Below are 22110 nucleotides of genomic sequence, written 5' to 3'. Positions count from 1 at the left end.
GGCTTCTCTAAATTCCCTCTTGGCATCGAGGAACAGCACCATTGATCCCCTTAAGACTGCTGTTCCGGGGGAGCTGGGGTTGAGGCTCAGCGGTAGAGCGCTCGCCTAGCACACGCAGGGCCCTGGGTTCGATCCTCAGCACCTCATAAAACTAAATGTTTGGAATAAATGTATTGTGTTCAACTACAACTAAATATATATATATATATATATTAAAAAAAAAAAAGACTGCTGTTCCACTTGCTCTGTCCCAACAACCATTAACAGCCACACACACTCGCTCCCAGGCCCTCTGACAGCAGGAATTAGAGTCTCTTCTCTCCCCATGGTGTGGGGAAGCAAGGTAAGGATACCCAGAAATGAAAAGCAGGTTGAAGACAAGTCTGGCTGCTGGAGGGGTTTTGTAAGTCCAGAGGCACCTGACTATGACCATTCAGGCAGTTACCATGGTAACCACCATGTTAGGTTTCCCCTATACCCAGCATGCACAAGCTGTGACCAAGAGGCTCCTTCCTCAGTTTAGGGGCGTCAATCTTACCCTGAGTGAGTCGGGTAGGCTGCCGGATGGGGAGCCCATCAATAGTGCAGGCATTGCCACAAGGATAGAGGGTGAGGGTACCCCGAAGGTTCTCGATGTAGCAGTGCTCTGGAGCCAAGCCTGGACCCTGAAGTGAGATGTCTCTGGCTGCGGAGCCAATCACTGTTCTCCCTGAAGACAGGAGGAAAACTAAATCAGGGGACTGTCCAGGCAGAGAGAGCAAGAAGAGTCACTGTGGGAATCCATTTCACCTGCTGCTCCAGGGAGAATTTCTGCCCACCACAGCTCACCCCTCCTGGGCCCCTGAGTCTGGTTGAGACTGTAAGTGACAAAAGCTCTTCTCAAACAGAAAACTCTGCCTTGGAATGGGAAGGCACAAAGGGCACAGGAGCCAGACTGAGAGAGTAGAAAAGGAGGATACCACCTTTAGTTTCTCTACCCACCCACTAAGTTCCTTTTTCTTTTCCCCCTTCTGGCTGTTCCCAGCTTTTCTTCTAAATCTTGCTCTCCCCTTTTCCTTCTGCCACCTGCAACTCGTCCCTTCCCTTCCTTCCTCTCACCCAGTACAGCCTCTCCCCCAGCCCCTCCTTGGCAGAGTCCCTGGGACTGGTATTTGGAGAATGTGGGGAATGTAGTATCACCCAGGCAACAGGTGCAGCCAGGAGAGAAGAGGGGAGGGCAGAAGCTGAGAATTATAAGGAGCCACGCCAGGGCCTCCTCTTGGGAGATGGAGCCCCCTCTTCCATCTCGTCATTCTCCACTGGTCCTGCCTCTCACGCAGGCATCATCCTGGAGTGGGACCCCTTTTTCCCTGGGACATACTGGTTGCTAAGAGCAATGTGCTCTCCTTCTTGTTTCTAAACTGATCTTTAATCCTAGAAAGGAGCCAGATTATCTACCAAAGAAGGCAAGCGGTCTGGGGAAGCATTGCTGAGACAAGGCCAGCATTGCTGGCAGAGGCAGAAGGGCCCCCAACATATGCTTGGGAATGGCCTCCAGAACAGAATGCCTGTAATGATGAGGGTGGGGAGTCCCTGTCCACGCTTACCTTCCTCCAGTGGCAGAAGGGTGATGGCTGTGCTGAGCCGCCCGCTGCCCAAGCTCACCAGATGCGGTTTGTCCGTTTGCACTTTCAGCCCTTTGCCTGTCTCGATCAGGTCCAAGGGTCCTTTCTGCAGGTAGTGGGGGTAGGAGATGAGCATCATTATAGACATTGGGCCAGCACCTTAACACCCTAGTCCCAGTCGCACCAGCATTCTCTCCAGCCCTTGTCCCTCTCTCTCCAAAGGGCTCTGAGGTGCTGAAAGGCTTAGCACAAAATCTTACACAAAGCATTATTCCACTAAATTGTAATTAGATCTGAATCTAGGCCACTAACTCGCCCCACTGGATTTATCTCAAGTCTTGGCTCAACTGCCCCTTTTGTCTATTAAAACAGAAACAAGGAGAGAAGGGTGGGGGCAGAGCTCTAGGTAAGGAGGAGGGGGCACTGTAGAGGAGGGCCAGCCCAGCTCCTTTCAGTTTTGTCCCTGGCTATCCACCTGGCTGCTGCTTGCCCCTACTAAACTAAGCTACAAGGAAGGGCGGAGGCATCGATCCAGGATCCAGCCCAGTGATACAGTCCAGGGACAACCTGTAAACCGCTTCTGACTTTCAAAGGGGAGTTTCTAGGTGAACCAATTAACCTGATTCAGATAAAGACTCAGCTGTTAATAGGCTTGGTAACTGGGGAAGGACAGAGAGGAACAGAACTGCTGCTCTCTCTTTTTTTTTTTTTTTTAAAGAGAGAGTGAGAGAGGAGAGAGAGAGAGAGAATTTCAATATTTATTTATTTTTTTTTAGTTCTTGGCGGACACAACATCTTTGTTGGTATGTGGTGCTGAGGATCGAACCCGGGCCGCACGCATGCCAGGCGAGCGCGCTACCGATTGAGCCACATCCCCAGCCCAGAACTGCTGCTCTCATCCTTAGGCTAGGGCCACAGATGGGTAGAAGAGCTGAAAACATCCCCATCAATAACCCTCTTACGCCATGGCCCCAAACCCACTCACCTGCACCACAACCTGGGTCTTGCATCCAGGGCCTACCTGGCTCCTATTGAGAGTATCCATGGTCCTAGGACTCCAGAGTTCCTGGGGACACAGGATAAAGGTGAGATGGGGAGCTCAGGGTAGAAGAGGGAAAGAAACAGGCAGGTAGCAGCAGCTACCCCCTCCTCACCAGCCACAACACAGCCACCACACCTTACCAGTCCTGGCCCTTGCCAGGGTAAACACAAATAGCCTAATAGGGCCTGGCCTGTATTTCTGTGCTTTCTTGCTCTATGCAACCTAGAACTCAAATCTTAGCAGCTGAAGACCCCCAGCCATCTGGAGCCTTAAGTAGGTTGGGAGAAATCCCACTAATGGGTGGGTGGAAGAGCAAAATCTAGGGAAGCCCCTCCAGGGGCACCAGTAGACAAAGGGTCTCCAGGTGGGTAACTTAACTGAAAAGGGCTCCATCCCCCATCCTTTCCTTTTCTTCCTCTGCCTCTTTCCCAGGGGTCTCAGTAGGATGTTTTTTCTTTCCTCCTTCCTTTTGGGAGGGGGTACCAGGGATTGAACCCAGGGGACTTTACTACTAGGCTCTATTCCCAGCCCTTTTTATATTTTTTTAGTTGTAAGTGGACACAATACCTTTTTTTTTTTTTTAATGTGGCTGAAGATTGAACCCAGTGCCTCATGCATGCTAGGCGAGCTCTCTACCACTGAGCAAGCCCAGCCAACCCTTTTTATTTTTTGAGACAGAGTCTTGCTAAATTGCCCAGGCTAGCCTTGAAACTTGTGATCCTCCTGCCTCAGTGTGCCCTCTTAAGTTGCTGAGATTATAGGCGTGAACCATTGCCCCAGCTAGCAGGATGTTTTCTTAAAAGAGACACAGGAAAAACACAGCTATTCTTGCCATCTCTGTTTATCTCAACTCTTACGCCTTCTCTTCCCCAGAAAGCAACCTCACCTCACTCTAATCAGCTAAGTCTCAATGGTGACTATTACTGGGAATGTAGGACTATCGTGTTCTTACCTAGCTTGGTGCTATAGGAAGCTTAGATTCCAGAACCAGAACTTGAATCCCCACCCACCTACCACTACCACCCATCCCTCTTTCCCTGGTTTATGATTCTAGTACCTGAGAAATGAGAGGAAGAACCTTTGTGTGTTACTGTGTGTCTACACGTCCATCATCTGGCCAAAGTGTCAAAGTGAGAAACATTCATTGGCTACTGAAATATTGCCCAGGAAAGCTAAGGGCTTAGGGAGGTAGATAAGGAAAGCAGGGTGTCCTTATGCTGTTTCTTGCTGCCATCTACCAGGTGACTTACAGAGGAAGTAGGGGCAGGAGCCAGCGTTCCAGGGAGTGTCTGACCCTGGCAAAGGGTCCCAAGGGCCTCAGTCATGGAGCAACTAAATTTATCCTCCCAGGTTCCACCCTTCCGGGCCAGGACTACATCATCTCCGTCACCATTTCCAACCAAGCTGGCGGAAAAGAGGCCGGAATAGTGCCTGGGGCCCACCCCAAGCCTGCCTGGGAAGAGGGAAGGCAAAGGCCATTAACACACCAAGCCCCAAGCTGGCTTGGCACCTGCCCAGGCATCCTGGCCACAGGGAAGTTTCCAGGGACAGATTGCTGTCCTGCTTCCTTAGACTCGGGAAAATCCCTCAGCATTTTCTGAGGGTGTAGAGACAAGAGAGTGGATTGGGAATGGGGAGTTTATGTAAAAGAATGGGTAAGAAAAATTAAAAAGTACACAATGGTGAAGAAAAGGCATCATCCTTCAGTGAAGAGTTTTATTTTTATTTTTATGTGGTACTGAAGATTGAACCTAGGGGCATTCTATCACTGAGCTACACTGCCAGCCTACACTGCCAGCCCATTTTATTTTTTATTTTGAGAGAGGGTCTCATTAAATTGATGAGGTTGGCCTTGAATTTGTTTTTTTTTTTTTTTAAAGAGAGAGTGAGAGAGGAGAGAGAGAGAGAGAGAGAGAGAGAGAGAGAGAGAGAGAGAGTTTTTTTTTTAATATTTATTTTTTAGTTCTCGGCAGACACAACATCTTTGTTGGTATGTGGTGCTGAGGATCGAACCCGGGCCGCACGCACGCCAAGCAAGCGCGCTACCGCTTGAGCCACATCCCCAGCCCTGGCCTTGAATTTGTAATCCTTCTGCCTCAGCCTTCTGAGTGGCTGGGATTATAGTCATGTGGAAAAAATTTTAAACTGGGATACAATAGCCTTAAATTCTCTGCTGACTTTATTATTTATTAGCTATAAAATCTTGGACAAGTTATTTAACCTGATTGTCAAGTCAATCTTCTATAAAACTATAATAATAATAATTTTAAAAGATTGGATTAGTGTTTGCCTGAGGCTAAAGGTAGAATAGAGAGTGAATAAATGGGCACAAAGATTTTGAGAGGGTTGATAGAAATGTTTTAAAATTAAATTGTGATGATGGTTGCACAGCTCTGTAAATATACTAAAAATCATTGCACACTTAAATTGGGTGGATTTTATGGTATATAAATCACACATAAATTAAACTGTTCGTTAAAAAAAAAGATTGGAGATTCAGTATTTTACTAAATGACACTCTACAAAGTGCAAAGCACTATAAAAATGCCAGCTCTTATTATGAGTTGTGTGACCTTGAGCAAGGCACTTCACCTTTCTGGGCCTGTTTCTTCATCTGCCACCCTGGAGTGTTTGTCACTCTGAAGCCTTTCCTGTGATCATTTATTTACACCAAAGAAATTCAAGTGGAGATAAAGAATTATGTTGATGGGGAATAAGAGTGATTAGATGAGAGGCCAGAATGGAACAAGGAGGTGAAAGCAGAGGGAGAGATAAGGAGAGAGTTGTAGGAAGAAGATAAGAGAATATGTAGAGGTGCAAGGCTGTGGCTCCAGCTCAGAAACCTAACCCAAGTCAAGTGTAAGACATCCAAACCAACCTGCCCCAGCACCAGAGCTGCATTGACACAGGGGTCTCGCAGCGCCAGGGAGAGGGGCCACCTGGGGGCGTCCCTTCCTCAGACCCCAACCCCAGCCGGGACGGCGAAGCGGCTCTGCGCCCGGGCGCCCCCCACTGGCTGGCCCGCTTCCGTCCCACCCGGCTGCTACCCACCACCCTCGGCTGTAATTACTCACCCGCCCTGGCCTCTGCTGCCTTTCTGGGAAACCCTGCCCCGCCCCGCCGCCAAAAAAAGGCCGCTGCGGTGTGAGTCCCACTCTGGGGCAAGGAAGCCGGCTCCCACACCCTCACATAGATGCCCAAATGCCTCCTCCGGAGCAAGGTGTGGACGCCTAACTGGCCAGATTTGGAGAGCTACAGGGAAGGTCCCCGACTGCGTAGAGAAGGTCACCCCGGACTGGCCCCTTTGGCCTCCTCGCCTAGCGGGAACGCGCGAGCAGCTGGGCAACACGGGACACCGGTCCCAGCCTTGTCTGCCGAGTGGGGCGCTCAGAGACTCCCCTCGGGACCTCGGTACCCGAATGGGTGAGGTGAGGCCCGGGCCAACCAGCTCTGGCACCGGCAAGCACTGAAGGAGGCCTCCAGGGGCTCCCAGTGACGCCCGAGATGCGAGCTCTATAGCCAGCCCCCGAGGGAAAGGCCTGGCCCCCGTGGGACCACTGCTTGCGACCCCCAAGCGCTCACCTTGGTCCCGGGAGGCCAGCCGAGGCCTCGCCCCCAGTGTCGCATGGCTGTGGCCGTTGGGCTGCGGCGGGTCCTCTCGGCCCGCTGCGGCTTTCGCCTTCCCGGCACACATCCGCCCTCCGGGAAGGGCCACAGTCAGAGGAAGGAGTCAGGACGGGAAGGAAACTGAGGACGGGAAGGAAACTGAGGCTAGGAGCCCAGAGGGCGGGATGCCCGAGCGGGGCGGGGGTGTCCAAAGGCCCCCAGAAAGGAGAAAACTTAAATAAAGGCGTCTGCGAAGGGACTGGGAGGGGAAAGCGACACGCGGGGGGTTGGAGGGGGACGTTTAAGAGTGAGCCTGGGGATAAGAAAAAAATGAAATCAGAGGAGAAGATTAAGTGCAGAGGATGGCGGGGGAGAGACTGAGGATAGACGATGGGGAAAATTGGGAAGGTCCCAGGAGGTGGAGGGGCAGTGGAGGGGGTGACCGTAGAGCGGTAGGTAGGCGAGGTGGAGGAAAAGAGGGAGATTAGGGGCACACCAGCGGCCGCACAAGTCGGGGAGAGGAGATGCAGCCAGATGACAGAGGAGACAGCCCCAGTAAGAGATGTGAGTGTAGTTTGGGGGTGTGATTTTTAGTTGGGGGATGCCGGAAAGGTTCATCTCGTTCACCTCTCTGAAACCGGCAGGTCGCGTGGGATTTCCGTAAGCTAGAGGCCCCTGTCACCCCCTTGGTTGCCCTTCCCCAGGCCGCCGGGTGGGACAAGGCCGCGCAGTGTTGGGCTGCCTGCCGCAGCTGCCCCGCCCGCCCTGACTTCGGGACAAGAGGCCTTTCTTTGGTTGGGTAGGGAGAAGGAACCGCTTGTTTGCGCGGCGGGGAAAAGGAATGGCCCCTACACACAGCAGCTTGCAGCTGGGCAGCTGCAGGAAGGGGACTGGCATGTGTGAGGGACTGCATGTGTGAGTGAGGCTGACTGTGTCGCTGGGGACTAGGTGTGTAAGCGGAGCAGCTTGTGAATGGGGCTGCGTGAGCACGGGGTACGGTTTCCTATACGTGAGTCGTGCAGTGTGAAACGTGTGGTGGGGTCTAGGCGTGTTGGGGTTTCTGCGTGTGTCCCAATGGCGAACGTAGCACAGGGGCTGTGTGTATGTAACGCGTGGGAGTGGAGGGTGGGGAGCTCTGCGTGTGTGCTGTGAGGATGCCCGACGTGAGAGCTTGCGCTGGTGTGACAGCTGTGGATGAACCCGCCGTCGGATGAGTCAGCCCCCGGGAGCCTCCGGGACCGCTGAGCTAACGGGCCCAGAATGCAGCCCCGCCCCGGCGCCCGGGGTCCCCCGCCGGGCGGTGCGGTAGCGAGCCAAGTCCCCGCTAACGCGCCCACCTCCGCGGAAGCGTCTGGGGCGCCTCGGCAACCCTGCGCCCGGCGGCCCCACCCAGTCAGTCGTCCGCCTGCACTTCCCCATCCCGGGGGAGCCCGATGACTTGTCTCAGCGTCGGCTTGGGGGAACTCCGCTAGGCATTCGAATCCAGACCGCGAAGGCGTGGCGAAAACCTGCGACTTACTCTTTCAAGGTGCCCCATGTGGCCTCCGGGACCCCAAAAGACATGGGGTCTTGAAGAGTGCCTGGGAAACCTCAAACGCGCTTCCCATCTCCTGGACAACCCCAAGGATCCCTCCTGGACTCCCGTTCCTTCCAGCAGGACTCCTTATCCCTTCGAAATCTATCAAGGCGGCTGACCCAGGGACAAGAGCGGATACGCCACTGGGGATCCCCCTTCCTGTGTTCCTGCTTTTGGCGGAGAGGTTGGTGTGGGCTTTGGAGACAAGGGCACGCACGCACACACGCCACCGCAAATGTCGGTCTAGTCGTGGTGGTGCCTAAAGGAGAGTTTGGATCCGCAAGTCTCAGAGTCCTTTCCGGGGGGAGTCCACAAGGGCCCCCTCTGGCGGCAACGTTGGCAGCGGCTTGGAAGGGCAAAATCAAGCTGCTCACGGGAAAGCAGCGAAGCTGACTCCCACAAAGCCCTTTTCATCTCCACGCACTCACCTGAGAGGTCCCCTCCTTCCCTACGGGTTTCTTCCGAGCTCCCTACTCTAGAGCTGATCTCGCCAGTACCTGGGGACTTTCCCTTATGCGGTCCCAGCCGTGCAGTGAACCTGCCGTGAGAGTAGTGAGAGGAGGTGCGCTTACCTCGAGGGGTGAGGGGGACACCGGTCCCTTGGCCCGGCTCCGCCGCTGCGGCCTCAAACTGGGGAGAACACAGTTACTTTTCCTTGGGAGTCCTCTGAGTAGGAGGAGAGTGAGCCTGTCCCGCCCCCCACCCCCGCGCGTCCCCGCCCCCACCCCCGTCCTGTCAGCCTGGCCAGCCAGAGAAGACGCCCTTGTGGGGCTGGAGCCCAAGGTCCCCCACCCACCCTTTCCCACAGCAGCACCTCCCCCCGCCTGCACAGCGCCCGCTTTGTTCATCTGTACAGCTGGCTCTCCACCGCCACTGCCACCACCACCATCACCACCAGCACAGCACACGCGCACACAGCCTTTCCTTCCGCCCTCCCCTCTGGACTCTCCTAGACCACCCTGGACCGCTGTTTTAACGCTGTTTTGAGAGGGTGTTTTTGACAGCTTGCGCTCCCTCTTCTCTCCTATTCTCTTCTCTCTCATCTTACATGCCTAAAACATTCACTGGTTCCCACTGAACCTCCTAGTCGGCACAGCCCCAACATACTCTCAATTCAACATTTCCTCCAGAACATCTACTGGGGACACCTAGGTCTTCCCTCCTTACCACCTCTCCTCACTCCATTCCTAGGCCCACCACGAAAAGCCACAAATGAGGTTGAGAACCCTGCATATGAGGCTTCACAGTTTCCTAAGAATAGGTAAAGAAGGCATGTTAAAGTGCCACGCAATCTGAAAAGCAGAGGAAAGCCGAGTGGAGTTACTACCACCAGCTCCCCGATTAGTTCCACCCCACCACAGATCTACTGGATTAAGGTTGGGCAATGGGGAGGCAGGCTAGAGACACACACAAGCCTATAGTAGATTGAGTCTTTGAAGAATGGGGGTTAACAAGAGAAAAAAAGAGGAGCAGTAAACACTTAAGAGCAGCCTAGAAACTGAGCCTGGTCAGTCATTCTCCATCTCAACCCCCACCTAGAAATTGAACACTGACAGTGGATCCTTAACTTGCAAAGCCAACTCTTGCCTCAGGAGACTGGCTGGGAGGCCCTAGGGAGCTGAACTCAGCTAGAGTGGATCTCTTTAACCTGAATGCTATAGAGGGACCCCAGAGACTCTTCCTGGCTGAAGGAAGGAGCAGGAAACCCCAAGTCTGGCCTAAATTCCAACTGAGTGGATAGCAAAAAATAAATTGTCTTTGAGATGGAAAAGCCTTGTTCTGATCTGGTGGTTTTAGTTTCTGCCCTCTCTCCCTAAACCAGAAACAGCAGGAGTCTGAACAGCAGGAATCCCTGGTCACTCATTGACAGGGCTAGCATTAGCAGGGGGCCCTTCACCACCAGAGACTGACCAGCCAAGCAGTGGACAAAAAGGGGGAGGGGGGAGGGTGCTCTTTGTTGCTACCTGTTCTAGGCAGTGGAGGTGGGACAGTCAGTTTCCAGCACACACTGTGGGTATCAGGAAACCTCAGGAGTTGGGAGGCAAGCCTCATTCTTCCTCTGTTCATACAGTTTGAGGTTCATGAAAGGACTTTAACTCTGGCCAGCCTTCATGAAGCAGATCACAACAGTAATTTTCAAGCTATTCTGGTGTGTTTAAAAAAAAGAGAAAGAAACAAAATTGTTGTATCCCATATACTAACACCCAGCATTTGTGGAGGGGCTCAGATTGGGGTACCTCAGAATTTTTCATTTCCAACCCTAGCTCCTCTTTACTGTCTCGGTAAAGAATTTCAAGGAATAATTGAGCTGATCATAGAGGCAGCTGCTGCTGAGGCAGGGGGTTGAAACAGCACCCAACTGTCCTCACTGTCCTCCCAATCCAGGGACCAGCTGACCCCTTGATGAAGGCTCTGTGCAATGTGTCCCCTCTCCTGCTGTGTTGGGTCTCTATGTTCCCACAGTAAGAGCACTCAGGGGACTGAAGACCTACCGCCCCCATCCCTCCACCCTCTTCCCACTCCACATCTGGAGCCCATCAAATAACTCAGTGCTCTCTCACAGTTACGCAAGAGGTCGAGCAGCTGGGAGCTCAGGAAAGGGGGAGGAAGAGAGGAGAAGAAAGCAGAAAACAGCTTTCCAGGCATGCTTCAGACTTTCCGAAATGGAAGCAGGGGGAGAGGGCAAAGACTGGGTGTGGAAGGAAGAGTGGATTTTTTTCAAGGCCTCTGCACTTGGCTATGAATGTCAGGAGTGGATTCCACACTCCTCCTGCCTTTGCTTTGGCATATTTCTCACTCTGTCCCTCTTCTCAAACTGCACTCCCTCTACCCCAAAAAGAGGTGATTGTTGCTCACACAACCAGCAGTCCCTGTAGATACACACCCTCTCCCAGAAAGCTATCCCTTTCTGACTTCTTTGGATTCTGTACTCAGGCATCATTAGTGTTAGGTGTGGTAGCAGCAAAGATGCCAAACAACTCCTCACTGCATTCAACTTGGGAAAATGTTCAAACTTTGTTTCAGTGGCTGCAAAGCAGCAGAAGCTCTTTTCTCAGCTTGTCCTAGAAAAATTACACAAACCTAATAGATCCAAACTGACTGGGAAATTTGGACAGGACAGATGACTGGTTCTGTGTCTGGAGCTTAGGATCTTCCTGTGGGCTGTAAAGAACAAGCATTGAAGGCTTGGGGTACAGATAGTGGTAGAAAGCCTGTTGCATTAGCTCTAGGGCCTGCCTTCAATTTCCATCATCACACTTATTTGGACAAAAGAATGGGAAACAAGACCTGTTTCCATTTCTCTTTGCCTTGGAGTTGTAATGCCTTTCTTTCAAATAACTCCTGTCCTGGTTTGGTAACCAACCTGATGTTTCCAGAACTGGATTAAACCACTTAGGGGTTAAGTAGTTAGCAGGGCAAAAACCTTTTTTGGTGAAGAATGGGAGAAAGTGCCTGGTAGTTTGGCTTCTTTTGTTTGTGAGAGGGAAAACAGCCTGGAATGGGAAAGTTAGTCTAATTTCCCTAAAGGCCTGGCTTGTATTTATCACTAACTCCCCAGGGTAAGATAGAAGACATTTATAGAGATGGGGTCTGCCCTTGGGTAACGGGGAATGCACAGTAACCAACCTACTTGTAGGTATAATAGGAATTTCAAAGCTCTAGAGTTGTAAATATACTTGCCAAATGAGGTAAGAAGAGGGAATGGACATGTATGTGTATGTGGTGTTACTATAAGATAAATGTGCATAGTATAGTCATTCTGAGTTTTTGCCTCCCTGACCCCAGCACTAGGGATTGAACCCAGGGTTTCACACATGCTAGGCAAGTGTTCTACCACTGAGCTACATCCCAAGCCTTATGTTTCATTTGATTCCCCTGAAGCCTACCTGACAAGAAGCCATACTCTTGGGCTGGAACTATAGCTTAGTAGCAGAGCACTTGCCTAGCATGCGTGAGGCACTGGGTTCTATCCTCAGCCCACATTTAAAAAAAAAAAAAAAAAGAAAGAAAAAAAAAGCAAATAAAGGGATTCTGTCCATCTACAACTACAAAAAAAATTAACAAAAACATACTCTCATTTAGACCCATGTTATCACTAGTTGTAGTTAACATTGGTCTAGCTTAGAAAAAGATTTCATAACCAGGTAATCACTGCTTCCAGTTGGATTTTTTTTTTTTTTGAAGATGAGGACTGTTTCTCTCCTATCTCCTTAAAATAAACCCTGCCAGAGGTGAACTTTAACAAAAGGCTATTCTACATCCACCCTGGAAATCTCTCAGATCCTACCAAGTATGAACAATTTTAAAATCAATTTAAAGGCAAAAATTTCCATCATCAGAGATGGCACAGGTTGAGTTTTTTTTTTTTAAGTGTTTTTTTTTTTTTTAAGAGAGAGTGAGAGAGGAGAGAGAGAGAGAGAATTTTTAGTATTTATTTTTTAGTTCTCGGCGGACACAACATCTTTGTTGGTATGTGGTGCTGAGGATCGAACCCGGGCTGCACGCATGCCAGGCGAGCGCGTTACCGCTTGAGCCACGTCCCCAGCCCCCACAGGTTGAGTTTTGAGATTTGTTGCTACCAAGAGTGATTTTTTTAACATGGAACTCCTGTCCAGAGAGGTATGTTCCCAATCTTCTCTACATGGGATTAATCAATTCAGAGCATGAACCACAAGCCTCCTACATTAAACAGAATGCTTGACTAGATCTATTTTGCTAGACTCCCTCACAAGAGGCCAACAAAAAAATCCATGTGATATCACAGAGGAATTAGCAACCCTAATTATGACACTTGTGGCATGATTTTGGTATTCTTCACTAGATTAAGGTTACAATCGCAGCAAGGCAAGCCATATTTTAGCGTCATTAAATCATATACTATTTCATTAAGAAAAAAATTCATAATCTTGGCCTTTACCATTACAATGCTTTCATTTTAGATATTTATTATTCAGAGTTCTCTATCTGCTTTCCTAACAATTTGTTTACATTCAATATTTTTCCCAAGTTGAATAAAAGAGGAATAAAAAAAGTAAGACACCTTCTCTGAGGGAATTAACAATTCCCAAGGTATTCACTGCCTCTTCTTGGTTCACTCAAAAAAAAAATTAATAACTAATAATATAGGAATCCGCCCAGGACATCATGCATGCTAGCCAAGTACTCTACCATTGAGCTACATTCCCAGCCTTTTTCTATTTTGAGACACAGTCTTGCTAAGTTTCTCAGGTTGACCTAGAACTTTGATCCTCCTTCCTTAGCCTCAAGTAGTTAGGATTATAGGGGTGTCCCACTATGGCCAGCTCCTGATTCACATCTTACCGCTGCCTAACAGGGAGAATAATATGCTGCATAACATTATTCTTTGAAGATGATACTTCATTTTTCGGATTGTACAATTGCCCCTGATAAAATTAAGACTTCAAATTAAGACTCGCTGAACCCACAGCCTCCTCCCCAAAGCCATAAATAGTAACAATTCAAAAACTACGTTGTTAGGAACATATGTGTGCATGTACATGCTCAAATGTAGAAAATACATGAGGCGCAATACCTGTAAAATGGAGGAAAAGGCAATGAATACTCTTGCTTAGAGATTATTTTCTCTTAAAAAAAATTTATCATCAATCTTTAATCTTAGATCCTATTACAGCATCCTGAATCAGCAAGCAGACACCTAAGTGTAAGTCAAGAGCCTACTAAACATCTCATTTTATAATACTCTTTATTTGATTAAAGAATTTACTTTCTTTGTGTACACTGGAATGTTATATTCCCTATGTATTTTACAGGGTTACAAAATGTCTTTCATTTTAAATATTACCCCAAAAGTAATTTCAGAAAAAAAATTTGTGAAATTAAACTTGACTTTTTAAAAATCATATAGACAAGCAACTCTCAAACAAAAAATGGATTAATAAGATTTCTTGCCTACTTAACTACATGACAGACTTCTTGTCCCAGTCCCCTTCCTCAGAAAAACCTCATGTGGAAACCAAGCTAGAGATAAGGATTCTTCCCTGATGCAGTTAGGGGAAAGGGAAAGGCCAGAAATTTCTTTGGCAAGCAATTCCAGCCATGGCCATTTGTGATTGCTTTGCTTCAAGTACAGTACACTCTTTGCAGGGAGGGCCGGATGTTCAGAGGGAGCAGTGGTCTCCAAACAGCTCAAAGAGGTCATCTATGGGCCTGCAGCCACTCAACCCTCACCCTAACAAGTGCAATACTGGGTTAAAGACCAAAGCTATGCTGGCTGATGTTGTTCTCCATTGAAAAAGTAATGGATGAAATGGAGCTGAGAAACAATCATTACATGATGACACTCAAAATATTTAGGGGGAGGAAAAAAATTTCAAGAGACAGGCTGGTGGAAAATGGTGGGTCGGCTGCAAGGAAACATAGTACACAAGAATAATCCCTCCACAACCAATATAATCAACTGCCTCTTGAAACACTACAACTTCAGTGTTAGAGATGGAGTTTCTCTGATAGTTCAGGGCTAAACAGACTGGCAAAGACTCACTGAACCCACAGCCTCCAAAATCATAACCTCTTTTCTGCTAGAAAGGAGAGGACTGATGAAAGAGTGATCAGGAAGAGGGAGGTGGTAAAGTTGAGGAATGTGAATGGATTCCAAAGACTGTTTTGGCTCAAGTACCCAAAATATAGAGAACTGGAAGCTTGGGTTGCACTAGCAGCAGACATGATTACATGTAGATGTGAAATTCCTTACTGAACACAACTATTCTTCTCCTAGACATCCTGGAGAGGGGACTGCACCATCTGAAAGCTGCTTCTCAGCTATATTTAATATTGACACAAGTAGGAAAGACAGGCCTTAAAAGGAAAACAACTTAGCAAATGATAGAGGGATAGATGGACAGAAAACAACCTTTTCCTTTAACTTCTAGACTCCATACCCCTTAAATAGTTCACCTGTATTGTCCAAAAATCAGTGGGTTAGATAACCTTTGTTCCAGGAGTGCCATATATAATGCCTATGTACAGATGATCCCCGTGCTTGATTGGCTGTACAGAAAGAAAAACTAATGATAAAGGAAAGGAGTATGAAAGATTAAAATCTTCTACAGAGAAAACTTTCTAAAAACAAATGAAATATGAAATATAACTATATTTAGGGATTAAAAGAAAGGAGCAACTTAGGTGAAGGCAGAGTAGGTGTTTACAGGGGGCATTCTCTGGAGAGCTTGCTTTCCTGCTGGCCAGTAAAATCTGCCAAAGAAATCAGCAGCCTTTCCCTTTATGTCTGTGTCAGTCTTTGTCAAAGAATGTCTCCATGACACTGAAACACTGGGGGTGAGTTGAGGGTCCTTGAGCGCAGAGAACGTGCACTGTATCAGAAAAAAGGGTCTCCAATGGCTTGTAAATTTGGAAAAATTCTTCAGCCACTTTTGGCTTCTTCTTTATAAATTTGAAAATTTTCCTTTCTGGTTCTTTCTTCTTGGTATTACAGGATTTCATACTTATCCACTAGGAAAGTGGTCTCTGTGGAAAACCTGACAGGGCTGTTTCCATCTACCTGGGTCACTTTGGTAACCTAGGAAAATAAACAAAGAATATTGTAAAGCAAAAGGAGGATGATTCTAGTCTCTAAGAAGCTAACTAAATCCTCATTACAGAACAGATCAAGTCCCCTAAACATAGTATTAAAAGTAGCTTAGAAATACTAAAAACTCTTCAAATCATAACTGCAGTTCACTGCCTAACGCTTACCCATCAACATACCCATGACTCATCTGCTCTCCAGAGAAAGAGAAAGGGTAATTTGTCATGAGATGTAGAGCAGAATTAATAATATTAAGTAAAAGCTCCAGAATGAGCGACCACAGCCCAGCTCTACCCTACAGAACCTATGAAACTCATCAACATTCTATCAAAATGATCAATTAACATGTTAACCCAAAATGCAACATTTTAACTCTTTAATATTATTCATTTCATCTGTTCAAAAAAATCTCTTGTGTTCAATGTTCTATTAAGCTATTCCACAATACTGATTTTCTAAGGCATGGCTGGTTTCTTTCAATGAGATTCTTTTTCTAATAATAGGACCAAATAGGAAAACCCATTTTGGGTTTTAACCCAATACTGATGGGGTTATGCTACTAACTGAGAGTGAGTACTACTCTTCAGAATCTACAGAGGAAGCTGTAACTTCCCAAGAACCTCCCAGATAAACAGAAGCCATATGGGAAAATAAGGTAGTTGCAGAATAACAAAGAAGTCAAATAGAAGACACTATAAACTGGGTCCTATTAATGCAAATCGAAACACTAGAGGTGAATTTAAAATGCTAAAGGAACAGTTTACACATTTCCATTGCTTTGTCTACCTAAAAGACAAAGTTTGCAACAGAAATGGTTCATGATTGTTTGCAGTAATTTAGGGAGCCATGCCATAAATAATCTGAAAATTGGCATGTATAAATATGACATAATGAAGCTCACTGTTCTATATAATATACACTAACAAAAATCCAGAGCTTTGGATGTGGCTCAGTGGTAGAAGACTTGCCTAGCATATGTGAAAGTCCTGGATTCAATCCCTAACACTGGGGAAAAAAAAAAAAAAATCCCCAAATCATTTCCATTTGTTAGAACCACTTTTTTTTCCTTTGGTGATGGTGGTGGTGCTAATGACAGGGCTTCAGGCATATTAGGCAAATGCTCCACCAGGGAGCCATAGCCCCACTCTTAAAACTTTCTTTTTCTATGGACTGGGGTTATGGCTCAGTGGTAGAGCGCTTGAACATGTGAGGCACTGGGTTTGATCCTCAGCACCACCTAAAACCAAATAAATAAATATATAAAAGAAATACTTAAAAAAAAACTTTTTCTTTTTTAGATTGACACAATATTCTTATTTCTATTTCTATGTGGCGCTGAGGATTGAACCCAGTGCCTCATGCATGCGAGACAAGTGCTCTATCACTGAGATAAAATCCCAGCCCTTTCTTTCATTTCTTGGATAGAACTGAGAACAAGACATTATAAAATCATGCAGAGTATTTGGATAAATGGATTTTAAAATGGACACAACTAAGTATATACCCTATAAGTACTTTTATGCACATTCCATATTCAATTTTTTTGTCTGACCTACATAGAAAATCTTAGGTGAGGCAGGCGAGAAATTTGACCATAATCAATTGGTCAGAAATGGAATCTGAGGGGGACATTAGCTTTTATGATTTTTGCTCTAACATGAAACCATGCTGCCCCAAAGCCATCTATCCCACTTTTCTTCTCATACATGCACTCTATTAAAATGGAGTACCTGTATGTTACAGTAATTTTTTTTGGAGATGAAAGAAACTTGAACCGGGAAGAAGTCATTGGGCTGCCCAGCAATGCTAAACTCCAGGCTGCCACTCTTATTTTTGGCATCAATCACTGGCAGGCACCACTCCAAGGTATTTCGTCGACTGTCATGTCGATATTCCCCATCGATCTCACCAATAACTGGTGCACCAACACCGGATCTGTCATGAGAAATATCTGGTCAAGTTAGATGTCCAGAGATTGAAGAACTACAAGGAAAACCAACCCCAAATTTGATTATGCTTCTCAAATTCAGCTTCAAGTTTTCTAGAACTGCAATATTTATGCAGTCCTGGAAAAATTAAGACTCCCTAGTAATAAGTTCAATGGTCAAAGTCCCAGCACCCTGGCTAAGGATCTTACTCAATTCTCTGTAGATATGGGTATATACAATGATAGATACTTGGCAGATAGACCTGGGAGCTAATAGGGGACTAATACTGCAAATGAGTGAAGCAGGACATGTTTCCAAAAATTCTACACTAATGATCTGTTATAATTTTAATACAATTCAACTCTCTTTATAGGTAACAATGGAGAATAAAGCAGGTTAATAACAGTATTGGGGAGAGGCAGTAGTTTAAATACATAATGGAGATTAATTTGTCCTGTGAGAGAATTTGTTTTCAGAAAACTGAGAAAGATTCAAAACTGCCTGACGCTGATGCCAAAAGATTTATCTGACTTATAATCAAGTGGACTCTCATTTGATAAATGGAAGCACAATTATCCCTGGGCAAAGTGGAAACATGACGGGAGAAAGAGATATATGGTTATCTTTATTCTACAAAAGAATCAGGGCTAGTTTGAATATACTGTATACCCTCACACATGGCTGACAGGCAGTGTCACCAACTCCTACACATTCTAAATTTACCATCTTTTAATTCACTAGTGACATTCAATGCTTGTATCAGGGGCAAGGTAAATATGGGAGACAGAGAAAACTTTAAGGGTGGCAAAAGACATTTATTAACTCTTCTCTATCAATTTTATGGTCCTAGTTCTTTTATATTCCTTCTCTGTGCCCCTTATTCCAATCTGATCTCTTATAATTTGATCAGTTATAGACAATGGAGTAAAGTGCTGTCTTAAGGGTCTCTTCTAGAGACTATTGAACTAAGACATAGGAAACCACTGAAACCACAATTATAGGGTGGACAGAAGGGCCTAAAAATTGTGGCATCCTAAAAATAGTCTAGTAAAATAAATCTTGACAAACAAAACCCCACCTATTACCAATGCCCAAATCCTACAACGTTTCAAGGCAGCCATCTATTGTTCCACAAGAATAATCAAATTGTGAATAACAGGATTTATATGTGCGCGTGTGATATATATGTCAATACTTATATCTGTATATATGTCTATTTAACATATATATATGATATTGGTTATAAAGTATATCTTTAAAAATGGAAATAAGAGCCAGGTGCATTTATCAAATGAAAATCCACTTGATTATAAATCAGATAAATCTTTTGGCATCTCAGAAAGCTGTGGCAGGAGGATCTAGAGTTCAAAGCCAACCTCAGCAACTTAATGAGACCCTATCTCTAAATAAAGTCTAAATAAATATAAAAAATGGCTGGGGTTGGGGGCTGGGGTTGTGGCTCAGCAGTAGAGCACTCGCCTCTCACCTACACGTGTGCGGCCCTGGGTTTGATCCTCAGTACCACATAAAAATAAATAAATACAATGATGGTATTGTGTCAAACTACAACTAAATAATAAATATTTTTTAAAAAATGGATGGGGATGTGGCTCAGTGGTTAAGCCCCTGGGTTCAATCCCCAGTACAAAAAAAAAAAAAAGGAACTAAGAATGACAAATGACAAACCAGACTTGACAATGTAAAGGACTGAGTTAATCAAAAGGGAACAAAAATATAAATTAAGTTAGTACCATTTTCTCCACAACAATAGTAAAGATCCTCTAAAAATATACTATTTTTCAAAATTAAACCTGGTACTTATTCAGGGTTAAAGGAGTGCAGCTGAGATTCACTGGGGAAGTACAAATGTACAATCATTGAAAATGTAAATGAGGAAATAAATTTAAGGTGGAGAGTATTTCCAGATGATCCTGGAGAGTAGGTCATTTAAGTGCATGGCAAAAAATTACTAGAGGGGCTGGAGATGTGGCTCAAGTGGTAATGCACTCGCCTGGCATGTGCAGGGCGCTGGGTTTGATCCTCAGCAACACATAAAAATAAAATAAAGATGTTGTGTCTGCGGGGGGGGGGGGGATTACTAGAACTAATTTTGAAGGGGTAATGGGCATTTTCATTTTCTTGATTGTATTGACAGTTGCATAGGTACACATGTCAAAACTTAACCACTTTGCACAACTTAAATATGTGTAGTTTATGTTAATTATACTTAATAAAACTATGAGAAAATTTACTGAAACTGATGTAGATATCTTGTTTCAGCAAGAATCAATAGTTCCACTGAATATATTCTCATCTTTAGTGATAGTTAAGACAGTCAGTGAAAAATAAAAATTCAGTCTGACAGACTCAATTTCTTTGTGAAACAAAACAAAGAAAACGTGACTGAAAAGTGGCTCCTCCTTTTGGAAATCTTCATTATTACATGAAGACGCTAAGAACTAATACCTAGCCCCAGAACTACAACTGGCTTTTTTGTTTGACTGGTTTGGACTGAAAGCCAAAGCTTATACACTCAATGTATTTTAACAAATGTATGCAGTCTTGTAAGCATCATCAAAATCAAGTCATAGAACATTTCCATGATCCCCTGAAGTTCCCTTCTGTCCTTTCGTAGCCAAATACTTTCCCTTCTACTTCCTGATGTTGTTCTAAGAGTATTACCTTTTCCAAAAAGTCTTGGAAGTAGAATCATATAGTAAGTAGCCTTTGGTGTCTTGCTTCTTTTACAATTGGTCTTTTTAAAAAGCAAATACCTTAGAATGCACTGCAGCAAGATGCTTCCTCCAAAAAGACCAGTTCTATAAGCTAACATAGGGGACATGATTATGTGGGGGACACCACTTACGGAAGTGGGATGGTGATAACTACATCATTCAGTTCTAAGTTATCTTCTTGTAGTTCGTATTCTATGTTGACATCACAGCCATTTCCACTCTCCGAGGGCCAGCAATTAACTGAGGAGTAAAGCAAAGCAGTCATACTAGAACATCAGAAAAAAGTAAAATTGCCTCAACATTTTGACTAAAATCAAGTACGGAAAAAGAGTAGATAAAAGTTAAGATGGCAGGGGCTGGGGCTGGGGCTGAGCAGTAGAGCGCTCACCTGGTACATGTGAGGCCCTGGGTTTGGTCCTCAATACCACATAAAAATAAATAAATAAAATGGGGGTGTTGTGTCCAACTATAACTAAAAAATAAAATATTTTAAAAAAATGGGGCTGGGATTGTGGCTCAGTGGTAGAGTGCTCACCTAGCATGCATGAGGCACTGGGTTCAACCTCAGCACTACATAAATATAAAATAAAGATATTGTGTCCACCTAAAACTAAAAAATAAATATTAAAAAAAAGGTAAGATGGCAAATCCAAGCTAATTAACATGTGCAGGCTTAAAACATTCTAATATAAACTATATATATGAAAAATTTAAGTGAAGTCAGACACTGTTGTGCACACCTGTAATCCCAGCTACTCAGAAGGAAAGAGGATGGAAATTTCAAGGCCAGCCTGGAAAACTTAGTGAGACCCTATCTAAAATGGAGGGAAAAAAAGGGTCGGGTGGGGAGTAAGGGCTGGGAATATAAGATCAGTGCCTCTGGCTTCAATATCCAGTACCTCAAAAAACAAAAACAAAAAAAAAGTAAAGCAAATGATTAAAAGCAATTTTGAAAGATCATTTTGTCAAAAATAACTTTGCCCCAAATACAGATAGCAGATGGGAGTTCAAAACCCAATAGAGTCAAATGTATGAAAGATGATTTATCAAGAGCTCTGTAATGTTTGGAACAATCAATAAAAATAAATAAATAACTAATAACTTTGCTATGGCAAAGAAAATGAAAGTGTACAAGCTAGGATTATTTCAAGTTTTCAATGTAGACTAGCTTAGTGGAAATGGTTAGAGGCACTTACTTGTCAGTGGAATAAAAGATTCCTCTGTGGTCTGTAGTCTCCACTTTAGCACTCCTACATCACTATTGACTGGAAACGACTTCTCTGGATTCTTTAAGCCAATTAGAGACTCTGAGGTGAAAAGTTTTTTATCCACATTTGGATGGGTCTGGAATGAGTCAGGAAGGAAAACTTAGGTTCAGAAAGGATAAGACAAGAAATAAACTCCCTCTGGGCTTACATGGCCCATAATCTAAACATCTAAGATAAAGTGTCAAAGCTGAGTACACTGGTGCATACCTATAATCCCTGTAGCTCAGGAAGCTGAGGCAGGAGAATTCCAAGTTTGATGCCAGCCTCAAACACTTAGCAAGGCCCTAAGCAACTTAATAAGACCTTATCTCTAAACAGAATATTTAAAAGGACTGGAGATGTGGATCAAGTGTTAAGTGTCCTTGGGTTCAATCTCCAGTACCAAAACAAAGAAACAACTTATAATTGAAAAAGTCAAAGAATAATAACCAGGTCCTTTCCAAAAATACTTCTTCAACAGGGAGCTATTTCTTGCAGAAGACTAAATCAGGGAATAGGAGTGAGGATCAGTGGTAGAGTGTAACACAAAACAAGTGCTTGCGCGTATGCACACGATGACTGGAGTCAGATGATAATCAGCTGCCAGGGTCAGACAGCAGTCTTGGCCTTATATAAAAACAGATAAGAAAGGAAAAAGCTGGGGCTGGGGATGTGGCTCAAGCTGTAGCGCGCTCGCCTGGCATGCATGCGGCTGGGGTTCGATCCTTAGCACCACATACAAAACAAAGATGTTGTGTCCGCTGATAACTAAAAAATAAATATTAAAATTCTCTCTCCCTCTCTC

The 22110-nt window shown here is 45.3% G+C and overlaps 2 protein-coding genes across 23 annotated transcripts in view; both read right to left on the bottom strand.

Annotated features, from left to right (window-relative positions):
- Phldb1 (pleckstrin homology like domain family B member 1) overlaps positions 1-8471 on the bottom strand; it is a 48102-nt gene extending 39631 nt beyond the window's left edge. For 11 of the 22 annotated variants that reach the window (XM_026396295.2, XM_026396296.2, XM_026396298.2 and 8 more), the window contains exons 1-4: positions 6229-6325; positions 2590-2670; positions 1587-1710; positions 539-709 (exon numbers count right to left, since the gene is read on the bottom strand). In XM_026396295.2, the coding sequence (XP_026252080.2) occupies positions 539-709; positions 1587-1710; positions 2590-2670; positions 6229-6273 (421 nt within the window). In that variant the 5' untranslated portion in view covers positions 6274-6325. Of the gene's footprint in view, positions 1-538; positions 710-1586; positions 1711-2589; positions 2671-6228; positions 6326-8400 lie in introns of those variants that run through there. The other 11 variants (XM_026396300.2, XM_077796939.1, XM_077796940.1 and 8 more) reach the window with 4 other exon arrangements.
- A 4756-nt stretch (positions 8472-13227) lies between these two features.
- Positions 13228-22110, bottom strand: part of Arcn1 (archain 1 coat protein complex I subunit delta) — a 30409-nt gene continuing 21526 nt past the window's right edge. Inside the window, exons 7-10 of the mRNA XM_026396348.2 lie at positions 21255-21402; positions 20190-20298; positions 17126-17330; positions 13228-15386 (exon numbers count right to left, since the gene is read on the bottom strand). Coding sequence (XP_026252133.1) covers positions 15297-15386; positions 17126-17330; positions 20190-20298; positions 21255-21402 — 552 coding nt within the window. The 3' untranslated portion in view covers positions 13228-15296. The remainder of the gene's footprint in view (positions 15387-17125; positions 17331-20189; positions 20299-21254; positions 21403-22110) is intronic.

The sequence above is a fragment of the Urocitellus parryii genome, chromosome 4, assembly GCF_045843805.1.
Source record: "Urocitellus parryii isolate mUroPar1 chromosome 4, mUroPar1.hap1, whole genome shotgun sequence".
NCBI classification, from domain to species: domain Eukaryota; kingdom Metazoa; phylum Chordata; class Mammalia; order Rodentia; family Sciuridae; genus Urocitellus; species Urocitellus parryii.
The sequence above is the reverse complement of the archived record's forward strand: the minus strand, read 5'-3'. Positions and strand labels throughout refer to the sequence as shown.